Raw genomic sequence first — 12,133 nt, 5'->3', positions numbered from 1 at the left:
GGGTCTGATCCAACCCTCTCTAAACACAGGGTCTGATCTAACCTTCTCTAAACACAGGGTCCGATCTAACGTTCTCTAAACACAGGGTCCGATCTAACGTTCTCTAAACACAGGGTCCGATCTAACGTTCTCTAAACACGGTCCGATCTAACGTTCTCTAAACACAGGGTCCGATCTAACGTTCTCTAAACACAGGGTCCGATCTAACGTTCTCTAAACACAGGGTCCGATCTAACGTTCTCTAAACACAGGGTCCGATCTAACGTTCTCTAAACACAGGGTCCAATCGCACCCTCTCTAAACACAGTGTCTGATCTCGCATGCCGCAGTGCAGAAAAGAGCCACCGGTGATAATGCTAACGCATGGCCCTGTGCGGCGTCACTGTGATGTCACAGTGACATCACTCCTGTACGCTGGACCCAAGATCACATCATGCGTGAACACGATTGGGCTCCAATACCCAGCGCGTTAAGAGAAAACGTGAAACAGCACAGCTGCATATACTGGTTTCTGTGTCAGTATTTTGCATGGTGTGAGCAATGGGGGTCCATCAGGACAGTGAGGATATCAGGACAGTGAGCTACATTGGTAGCTGCTACATCCAACAAACACTCTGAATCATCTCTGAAATGGCAGGTACTGTGAGGTTTTCCCATTATTAATTGGTTAGTACCTACCGAAACTGGTCCACTGAACCAGTGACAAGGTCCTGGGCCCCCACGGTTCACTGTGTGTGGTGGTCGAGGACCAGCCCAGCAGGGGTCCAACCCCACTTAGCGACTGTAGCACAGATAAAGGTAAATTTATCAGAAGACAGTGAGTCCGCTGAGCCCAGTCGGACTCTGGTAGTGTCTCCAGTGGGCACAGGAGCAGAGCGGGACCATGGGGCAGTGGAGGAAGGTGCCCTGCACTCAGGAATCACGTTTTCTTCTGTATCACATGGATGGCCAGGTCCCCCCCGACACACACACACTGTGACCTGCAGCAGAGTAAACCCCACCCCACCCCCACCCCCCATTGGCCTCCTACTTCCCCAAATCTGAGTCTGATCATCTGAGTATCTGTGGGATGTGCTGAAAAATAAAGTCTGATCTATGGAGTCCCCACCTCACAGCCAACAGGACATAAAGGATCTGCAGCTAACCTCCTGGTGCCAGTTACCACAGGACACATTTGGAGGTCTTGTGTAGGCCACGTACCACAGGACACATTCGGAGGTCTTGTGTAGGCCACGTACCACAGGACACATTCGGAGGGGGTACATATTTGTTTGACACCGTCAAGCTACGATACTTCAGTTACTAATGATTTTTATTTAAAATGATATTTAAATTATTGTTTGTGTATGGTTAAGATTTGGCAAAAACACTTTTACGCTTTTTAAGTGTAACCTGGATTAAAAGGCTTTAATGTGTGTGTGTGTTTGTGTGAGACAGACGAGTAACGGCGGCGGCAGTCTCAGTGATTACTCGTCCTCGGTGCCCTCCACTCCCAGTACGAGTCAGAAGGAGCTGCGTATCGATGTGCCCCAGACGGCCAACACGCCCACGCCAGTCCGCAAGCAGTCCAAACGCCGCTCCAACCTGTTTACGGTCCGCACGCGCGCACACACACACACACACGCGCAGACACTGAGTCACACACACCGACCTTAGTCCCAGCGCTTGTGTGCATCTGATAGTTGCGCCGTCTCGATCCACAGACCCGGAAGGCCAGCGACCCGGATAAGGAGAAGAAGGGCATGGAGTGGCGGGCAGACAGCATCGGGAGCGGCCGGGCCATCCCCATTAAACAGGTACGGGTCCGCCCCGGGGGGTTGGGGGGGGGGGTGTAAGGACTCGGACCCCCACTGGGCCCGACTGATGTGCTCTTCTTCATTACACAGTGAAAGCACACACTTGACATCAATTACAGCTGCAGTCTCCTGTGCGTTGAAATGAGATCATTAGGAAACGTAGCAGGAACGCCCCCCAACCCTCCCCCCCCTTCTGTGGTGAGCTGTGATAGGCAGGGGCGCTTTCCTCTATATGTGAGCGATTTGATTGGCCCGCTGGTGATGTAGCGTGAACCTCCAGCCCCTCCCCCTGCACACTCAGCGGAGATTGTTTGAGTTGTTTGAGTTTAATTTGTTACAAACAAGAGTGGGGGGGGGGGGGGGGCGCAGACATCCTATGTCTCAACTGGAGTGTAGGAATTGGGTAATTAGCGCGCTAATCGCTAATCGCGCCCTCTCATGTCAGCGTGGAGGCCTTGTTTGTAATTTTCTAATGAACAAATTGCATCTCTGATTAGCGCTCCCTTTAAATGAGATCTGTGTTTATTAATGTGCTGCGCTACCACGGAGATGGCCAGAGGCTGCCGGGCACGGTGGGCGTGCACGGGCCCTGCGGTGAGCGTGCAAGTGTGCACGGGACCTGGGTGAGTGTGGGAATGTGCACGGGCCCTGGGGTGAGCGTGCATGCAGGACACTCTGTTCTAGAGAGAACAGTTGCTCAGTAGAGGAAGCTATGACGTTTCACGCCACACAGCTGGAGCTACAACCTTCTCCAGTTTAAAATGGTTACCTGGGTGGCACAGTTACCTGGGTGGCACAGTTACCTGAGTGGCACAGTTACCTGAGTGGCACAGTTACCTGGGTGGCCCTCTGAATCAGCCTCTGCTCAACCTGCCAGCTGTGCCTGCTGTGCCTGCTGCGGTCAGCAGTAATTAAAGATGGAGTGTGGAGCAGGGGTGGCAGATGGAAAGGTGTGTGTGTGTGTGAGAGAGAGAGTTGGTAGGTGGACATGGGGCACCGTGACCACTGCAGAGATGTGACATGTGGTCTCTTTGGTGTGTGGTTGAGGCCTGTTCCCTCTGCGCCGTGTGTTAGACACCTCCCCCACACAGACCGCCTCTTCTGCGTCTGTAAGGGTTGTTTACCGATACCACCCCCCCGGAGTCATCTTTAATAAACCTCATGAAGAAGAAACTAGTGGATGCTTGGATGTGGAGAAGTGACTGATCCTGTATTAATGTTGCTGGCGTTTGGGCGTGCGTTTGGGAGTATGTTGGAGAGCTGAACAGTGCCTGTGTAGGTCCTGGGCTCTGCTCTACAGCCCCATAAATGAGGCATTCATTACCCCTGCAGTGTGATGGAGCACGTAAACACACACACACACACACACACACACACACACACACACTCTTTTATACAGATGAGGGGCCTCTACAGTACCAGGGCTTGTCATCTCTTGAGGAGATCAATCAGCCACCTGCATTCATCATGATCACGTTGTCCTCCTGAGACACAGCCAGTGATCCCCTCTCCCCTCCCCCTCTCCCCTCTCCCCTCCCCCTCCCCCTCTCCCCTCTCCCCTCCCTCTCCCCTCTTCCCTCTCCGCTCCCCTCCCCCTCCACCTCCAACTGTCATGTTAACTCCTTAAATATGACCTTGAGTTCACACAACAACCTCAATGTTATTTTTCTTTCTTTCTTTATTTTTTAACGTAATGGGAAAGAATAAGTGTTAATCGAGTCAAATTTAACCCTGTCTGCACCAAACCCCTACAGACAGACTGACAGGGAGGCGCGTGGGTAAACTGTTCTTACTGGTGGATAGATGGCCAGTGGTGGTAGACAGGCTGGGAGACACGTCCCCCTCCCCAGGACAGCACTGCTGGACCAGCCCTGGATACAGCTTCCTTTCTGCAGTGTGGATGTTGGCTGGCTTTTCCTCCTCGCGACCACATGTCGCTCTCAGTTAGCATCTCGTCATTGTAGCTGTGGCCACTCCTCTTCCCCGATTAGCACGCTAGTGTCTACACGCGTCCCATTAGCGCCACCGTCACTCTACAGTTTAACGAGGCTGCCCTCACACATTGGTCACCTCCCTCACACACTGAGGGGACGTGTTTCTGTGTCTCTCTGTCCCTCACACGCTGCTAACCGTCTGAGGGGACGTGCTTCTGTGTCTCTCTGTCCCTCACGATCTGCGAAACGCCTTTGGGGACGTGTTTGTGTCTCTGTGTACCTTACACGCTGCTAAGCGTCTTGGGGGACGTGTTTGTCACTCTCTGTCCCTCGATGGCTGTTCCTCAACCCACACACTCCCGCGTTGCGGTGTGCTTGCTCTTGCGAGGACACGATTCAAAACCTCAGCTTCTCCCAGTCACCTGTCTGGGAGACGTAGCTCACAGAATGTTGGCTCCTCCCAAAAGGTGTGGTCATGGTAGTCGATCAATCTTACTGGACTGAACCTGTGAGAATGTCTGATCTGCTGCACCTCTGTAGTCTAAGAAGGTGAAGGTACCTGCTGTACTATTAGGCTACTTTGAGAGTTTACTCTGAGGGATAAGATCTCTGAGGGATTAGATTGGGGTGTGTGTGTGTGTGTGTGTGTGTGTGCACGCGCGTGCGGTGTGTGCGTGTGGTGTGTATGGGTGTTTTTCTCCTCTCCCTCTCTGCTGTAGTTTATTTTGCCGATTGCGGGGATCTCGTTATCGGGCCGCGGCTCTGCTCCGGTGCTGGAGGTCATCCTTATTAGTCCTTGTTAGTCCTCGTTAGTCCTCGTTAAAGCACTCGCACGCCATAGCGGACGAGACCGCCGCTAACGAGCACAGGGGCGCCTCCCACTCTGGGGCAATTAGGTGGTGGAGGAAGACCGCAATACCTGCCGTCACCCCACAGAAGGGGCGTGCCGGGGTCAGGTGTGTCAGCCAGGGTCGCCGTGACGACGGAAGCTCTGACCTCTCTCTTTGTTTGTATTGGCTGGAACTGCACGTCCAGTCTTGGAGGCCAACTCATACTTCTTTGACGTCTTTATTAAGCTGCTCTTGTTTTGACTGACAAGTGGCTGTTTAGACTTCCTGAAATAAGGGGCTGTGTTTTATGTTTCCATTTATTTATTTTTATCAAGTTTCTTCTTCATTCGTTTGACTACGGGAATTTTGTCCAGGAGAGTTTAATTCCCAGTAAGATATGTTTATGTAGAAAATGACTTCATTATTGAGTTGTTGAATGTTTTGTAAAGTGGCTAAGTGCCGACATGATGGTCGCCAGCTTTGTTTACGGACCCGACACGGCTCCGATTTCTCCAACATCTGTTCCGCGTTCTTAATTAGCCGATAATTACCACCGAGAGCTTCACACACGTCTCTGTCAACCGCCTGACGGAGCCGTTTTACGGGAGCATTTCAACAAATTAATTTGAGCGAGTACTTCAGGAGAGAATCCGTGATGGAGGAGCCGAGGTGTGGCGGGAGCAGACCGGAGGAGCAGAAGCAGGGACTCCTCTGGTTCTGTACAGACGGCTCTTCCTCCGTCTCGCTCTGCTGCTGGCCTCCTCCTCGCACTGCTTCTTCCTCCTCCTTAAAAGTTCACGTTTCCCGAGGAATTGCCCGCCCTCGTTCGCCATTAGCGTGGTTTTAAAGCCCGTTTGTAACGTCTCTGTCCGTTTCACTCTGTTAAAGTGAACTTCTTTCACACTGCGTTTTCCCCTTCGCTCCCTCTCTTAAATCTTCCCTCTGCTCTCGGACATGGTTCCTTCTTTCTTTTTTCTTGCTCTTTTTTTTTTTATGAAATGAAGTCGAGAAGTCTCTCTCCATCATAAAGGGAAATCAGTATGGTGCTTGTAATTGTGTGTTCTGGTGCGTAGACGTGCGGCGGGCTTTAGCCCCTGTGAGCAGGGTGCTTTGTAAGGAGTTAAATTGGATGGTTAATTCGGGTGTTATTTACCCTGTACTTCATTAGTTTGGCTCAAGCCCTGGCAGAAGGCGGGCTCTAATTTCACGCTCCGCAATAAAAGATGGCTCATAATCTGCTTCATTTAGCACCGAAAGAATTTAATGAAATTAACTGCAGTCCTAATTAAGACGGTGAATATTAAAGACCCGCTATCAAGCCTTTAACGAGTGTGACATGATCCGCCTTCCATGGGATCAGAAAAATATCATTTCCCTGGGAAAGGTTGTCACTGCTCGGAGCCATTTTGGCCAAGATGGCATTTTTGTCATGCACGCTAACCTCCCGCAAATGAAATTCCCCCGCCCCATACCCCACTCCCATACCCCACCCCCGTGTAATTTTATTTGGACATAATTTCACCAAATGTGCAAACCCAAGTCATGGTGGAGTCTTTAGATTTTGCTAAGCTGACGTTGGCAACTGTGTTTCCTGCAGTGGTATGAAGATGATGCTTTGCCGTTTGTGTGTGCGCGTGCGCCCTTGGGGTGACATTGTGGGCGCTGAGGTGGGCAGTGCCCGCCTGTGCCGTCTCCGCTGGGCACTTAACCCAGTCGGGCATGGACTACTGAGCATCGCACCGTTACTGAACACAAGTGACGAGTCTCAGTCCCACAGAATTAAAGCCACGCTAGCGAAAACTGTCAAAGTGATCTAACTGACACAGGTCCAGAAAAAGTGTGTGTGTGTAGCCATGCCTGCTTGTATGTATGATACGTATACATGTATCTCCTAGTTGATGAAGAATGTCTTTTTAAAATGGCCTAAACCCTTCTGTTCCCCAATGAAGTGTCTTTGAGGTTTCACCGCTCCTCAGAGACGCTCGGCTGCTGTCACAGCGACCGGGCCGTCAGTCACGTTGCAAACATCAGGACAGAATGTCTGGTTTAAGATGAACTCACCCTGTCTGCACCTCTGTGTTCATGTGTTGTTTACTGTTGGCTTATTTTGGTGGCTGGGTTTGTGTGTGTGTGTGTGTGTGTGTGTGTGTGTGTGTGTGTGTGTGTGTGTGTTGTTTCCTCTCTGTCTGCTCATGATAAATGGCCTTACAGATTGTGCCCTCACAGCCTGTGCTGGCCAGATCAGATGGCCACAGTGATACAGAACTCTGCCATTGACACAGCATCACTTTGACTGAACCCTTCACACACACACACAAAAACACACAGGTCCACACACCTTTAAATTAGCTTCCTTCTCGATGGCGTTCCCAAGAACAATGCGTCTATTCCGGGGAGACACCCAGCCCTTTGTCAGCCCGTTGCCCACTGCAGACGTGCGGGAAATGGATCCGGTCAGCGTCCAACCCCGACCGTGCCGCTGCGCTCACACCACTCTGCGTCCATCCTTTGTCTCCTAACGGGAGAGATGGCGCAGGAGATAGTGAGGCCCGGGGGCCGGCGCGCCGGGGTGGTCCGCAGCTGCGGCACCCGAGGCTCCGGTTGGTGGATGCAGGGTGGTTACCGTGTCCAGGCCATCCTGGGAAGGGGAGGAGCTTTACAGCTGCACCAGATGTTATCCGCAGCCTGTCTGTAGTTTTTAGACTGAATGTTCGGCTCTTTCTGCTCATCCAGACACATTATTAGCAGGTTTTTTTTCTTCCTGTGATGGCACTCACTAGCTAATACGGTCATGTGTGGGGAAGTGTTTGGGGGGTGGGCTCTGCGCGGGGGGTTGGAGGGGTGGCTTATTTATCTCCCCTGTTCCCCCAGACAGGGAGACCTTGCAGGCTGTCACACTACGGCGAGGTAAAATACAGGCGGGCGTGACGTGGCCCGTCGCCGTCTTAAATGATGAGCGCGAGGTCCGTTGGCGGCACGGCACGGTGTTCAATTAGCCTCGCCCACAGAACGATTGCACGTCACGGTGGGGCGGACACACACACACACACACACACACACACACACACACACACACACACACACACACACACACACACAGCGCTGAAACACGGGGAGAAATATGGCTGTGTGGAGACAACACTCCAGACCTGCACAGGAAGCTGTTGGTCCTTAAAGCACGGTCTCATTTCTCTCCATCACACTCTCTCGCTTTTTAGATCTCAGATTGTAGCTCTCTTGCTCTCTCTCTCTCTCACACACACACACACACACACACACCTCTCTTCCAACCACTTTTTCTTTATTTATTTAATTCTCTCTCTTTCTCTCTCTCTCTCTCTCTCTCTCTCTCTAGTTCTTCGTTCACTCCTGTGCTCACCTCTGAACACACCCTGTGTGGTGAGACTCTCTCTGGTTCTCTGATGAAGGACTAAACGATCACGCCCCGTGACAGCTGTCTCGCTGGAGGCTGCACCCTCCTTAGGAAATTAAAAAGCTCGTCAGCTCCTCTTTAGCACCCAGCGGGTGTGCGTGCGTGCGTGTCAGCTCCTCCCTTGTTCCCAGTGCAGACACACCAGCGGAAACATGCCTGACCCCCCTGCCCCACCCCCCATCGCAAACACTCAGACGCAGTATACACACACACACAATTGGGGTGACATCACTCAAGGCTAGGATCTGGAAGCAAGAGTTTTTAGTTCTGACATCAGATTCTGAGCTGTGTGTGTGTGTGTGTGTGTGTGTGTGTGTGTGTGTGTGTGTGTGCGTTCCCATCCTGTAGCACTAACCATGACATGCCCAGTAATTTCAGCTCTGCCGTACTTCCGTTCCACAGGGTATCTGGTGTGGCAAGCACTTGGTGGTGGTGTTGGGTTTCTCTCACAGAGCTCTTATTAGGAGTCTAACACCAGAATCTCACTGTCTACCAGCACTCCACTGTCTGTGTGGGGCTTGTTCAAAACTTTGTTTAGATACCAATTACCACATAATTACATGCCGTTGGTCAGCCTGTGACATTGAGGGAACGTGGCATTTCTGTGACAGCAGAGTGATGCTGAGAAGAAAAAGAGATTGAGAGGGTGTGTGTGAGAGAGAGAGAGAGAGAGAGAGAGAGAGAGAGAGAGAGATATTATGGTCGTTCCTGGCATGCTTCTAGGCAGTGAGAGTAAAGACTCTATTAATGTCTGCCCTGTCTGCGTGTTAATGTTTAACAAGTCCAGCGGAGTGACACACACGGCCGCCGCCGCGTAATTACTAACCAGTGGACGCTTTTATTCCTGCTGTGCTTAATGAACCTGGCCGAGGCTGAGCGTTAAACAGTCAGAGTGCAGCTACTGACACTCGCACCCAGACCCACGCTACGGCAAACGCGCCCACGCCACCACTAGCACACCTACGCTAAGGCAAACGCGCCCACGCTACTGCAAATGCGCTAACACTCCCACAGTACCACAAACATGCTAACACTCCCATGCTACGGCAAACACCCTAACACACCCATGCTAAGAGGAGCAAGCTAACACATCTTCCACCTCTCACAGAGGTGTGTGAAGGAGTGGGGATGTGGGCACTTTTGTAAGTGAGGTGAAGGTGTGGTGATGAACATAACAATGTTTAAAACATTTAAAATCCTTTTTCTACTTCAAAAGGATGTGAGTCTCTACTTTAAAGAATATAACTCATATTTTCTGGTTGTGTGTGTTTCTCTTAACAGGGAATGCTTTTAAAAAGAAGTGGAAAGTCACTGAACAAAGAGTGGAAGAAGAAATATGTAACACTGTGTGACAACGGAGTGCTTACCTACCACCCTAGCCTACACGTACGTACACGTACACACACGTGTACACACACACACACACACACACACACCTACCACCCTAGCCTACACGTCTGTACGTGCGTACACACACACACACACACACACACACACACACATCTGCACACTCATTGTGGATGTGTTTGCATTCTACATGGTTTTGTTTCATGCTGTGTGGTATCGTGTGTATCAGTGATGACGTTCAGTGTTCAACAGAGGCCAAGAATTTGGAACACCAGCACAAACGCTACAGTGTTTTGCAGGTGTACCCACCATGACTCACCATGGTTAACTTCCCCTGCTCAAATCTGGAGGAATTACACACTACCCAGAATACCCCTACCCCCCATGTTTGAAGGTCTCCCTCTCCTGAGTGGGCGTCTCCTACACAGACATCAATTAGGGGGTTTGTGGAGGCTAATAGAATGAAACTCAATCAGGCCCCTCAATTGCTGAACTATGTAAAAAATCGCATTAATGCAGCTAATTAAGTAGATAGCAATAGAGGCAACATAATTAGCACCAAAACACGTCACTCGTCAAGGAAGCGTGCAGCATCATCTAAACGGCCAACAGGCAGTTGTTAATTCACTTAATTCAGACCAATTAAGACCGTCAGTGTGCTGGTGTTTTTTTTTTTTTTTTTAAAGCTTATTTCCATTTGCTAAACTCGCCTTTTGTGAGACATATCTGTTTATGCAGCTACACTTCAGAGCATAATACAGTGATCTCCAGAGAACGTCAGATTTATTCCCATCTGTCTTGCTTGCACTTGTTTAGACGGTCTTTTCATCAGACCCACTCATTTGAAGACCCCCTATCAAAGGAGCCCCTCCTAATCCTCCTGTCCCTCAAGTGTCTTTATCCACGTCTATATAGAAGTGGTACAAATGCCCACTTGTATGAAGCACTCCCTCGCTGCCTGGCCTTGATGTCACACAGCACCACACGTCCTCTCCTGGCCCACCTCCGCAGGGTCTCCTGACCCAGAGAGCAGGGGCCAGGCTTCAAGTTCGAGAACACACCACCAGTGGCTGCCGCACACTGGATCAGAGCCAATCAGATGCCATGAAGGGTCGATATCGGCGCGTATGTGCATGCATGGGGTTTAGAGCAGCTAGCCAAGCGTCTGTGTCTCAGTGGGGACCCACTATAGGGCACTTCAAAGCTGAGTGCTCTCTCCCCGTCTTAACAAGCAACGGGGGGGCTCTCAAGCGCTGGTATGGCAACAGCTTGCCTCTGGTAATTGCGTCCCCATTAGCGGCGAGGAACTTTTCATCATCAGCGCGGGCGAAGCCTCGTGCTGAGCACGGACCCCCATGCTCCGGCTCTGATCCGCGTCCGTGCGGAGGTGGGGTAACGTCGCGTCGGCTTGCCTCCGTGCTCAGGCTGGTGTGTGGACGCTCCCGTTCGCCTTGTTCTTTTTAAAGTGTCATTTTCCTTCTGCTGCTCCAGGACTACATGCAGAATGTACACGGGAAGGAGATCGACCTTCTGAGGACCACGGTGAAGGTTCCGGGGAAGAGGCTTCCCCGCGCCATCTCCGCCGGACCGGGCCCCAAACCCAACGGCCTAGCCAAGGACATGAGCAGTCTGCAGCTGGGCCAGCCTGCAGGTGAGCTCAGACCTCAGCGGCACTGACAAAACCAAACCAGATCCATTTGAATGATGGATTCAGTTCAAGGGGCTTAGTGCATCTTAGTGAAAAATCTGCTCAGAAATGTTAGAGAATTTAGCACTGAAGTGACAGGAATGAAAGGGTTACGGAGGGTTATGGAGGGCTATAGAGGTTTATAGAGGTTTATAGAGGGTTGTGGAGGGTTATAGAGGGTTGTGGAGGGTTACTGAGGGTTGTGGAGGGTTATAGAGGTTTATGTCGATGGCCAGTCTATGTAATCTGTTTCTACTAATAGAACTGGTCTGTTTCTAACAGTATATTTATAACATTAACTGCAAAACTGCTGAATCTACTGTTTATACTGATTATGTTGAATGAGAACAAAATCATTTAAATATAAAATGCAAAACACACACACACACACACACACACACACACACAGTTCTACAGGAGGACCAAACTAATAGCATGAATATTCAGTGACCCATAATACATGTACTAATTATTGTCATGAATATTAATGCAATCAGCACTGGCTGGCGAGTCAGGCAGCTCTGAAATGAGCTCTAATGAGAGGGAGGGGGGGTGTGGGGTGTGTGTGGGTGGGTGGGGGTAGAATGACTTGCTCACTTGGAAGGTAATGAGAGCTTTAAGTCGAGGACTGGGGCTCACAGACCAGGTCCTGGTCCTGGGTGCCATCAGAAGGCGCCCTTAATCTGTCCCAGTGTCCTCCAATTACACACGGGCTCAGTCATTACACGCTGAGCAGATGAATCTGTGCGCGTATGTGTGTGTGCTCAAGGGTACGTGTGTCTGTCTGTCTGTGTGCGCGTGCGTGCGCGCGTGTGTGTGCGTGTGTGCGTGCGCGCGTGTGTGCGTGCGCGTGTGTGTGCGTGCGCGTGTGTGTGCGTGCGCGTGTGTGTGCGTGCGCGTGCGTGTGTGTGTGCGTGCGCGTATGCGTGTGTGCTCATGGGTACGTGTGTGTGTGTGTGTGTGTGTGCGTGCGTGTATGTGTGTGTGCTCATGGGTACGTGTGTCTGTCTCTGTGTGTGTGTGTGTGTATGCGCGTGCATGTCTGGGGGGGGTGCACGTGTGTGTGTGTGTGTGTGTGTGTGTGTGTGCTCATGTTTGTGCGCGTG

The 12,133-nt window shown here is 51.1% G+C and overlaps 1 protein-coding gene across 4 annotated transcripts in view; it reads left to right on the top strand.

Annotated features, from left to right (window-relative positions):
• The window catches only part of agap1 (ArfGAP with GTPase domain, ankyrin repeat and PH domain 1), a 97,638-nt gene that overhangs the window by 59,690 nt on the left and 25,815 nt on the right, over positions 1 to 12,133 (top strand). For all 4 annotated transcript variants that reach the window (XM_035523514.1, XM_027004625.2, XM_027004626.2 and 1 more), the window contains 4 exons: positions 1,438 to 1,593; positions 1,704 to 1,796; positions 9,275 to 9,379; positions 10,832 to 10,991. In XM_035523514.1, coding sequence (XP_035379407.1) covers positions 1,438 to 1,593; positions 1,704 to 1,796; positions 9,275 to 9,379; positions 10,832 to 10,991 — 514 coding nt within the window. The remainder of the gene's footprint in view (positions 1 to 1,437; positions 1,594 to 1,703; positions 1,797 to 9,274; positions 9,380 to 10,831; positions 10,992 to 12,133) is intronic.

Source organism: Electrophorus electricus, chromosome 1 (genome assembly GCF_013358815.1).
Source record: "Electrophorus electricus isolate fEleEle1 chromosome 1, fEleEle1.pri, whole genome shotgun sequence".
Lineage (NCBI taxonomy): Eukaryota > Metazoa > Chordata > Actinopteri > Gymnotiformes > Gymnotidae > Electrophorus > Electrophorus electricus.
This window is presented reverse-complemented; position numbering and strand designations above follow the sequence as displayed.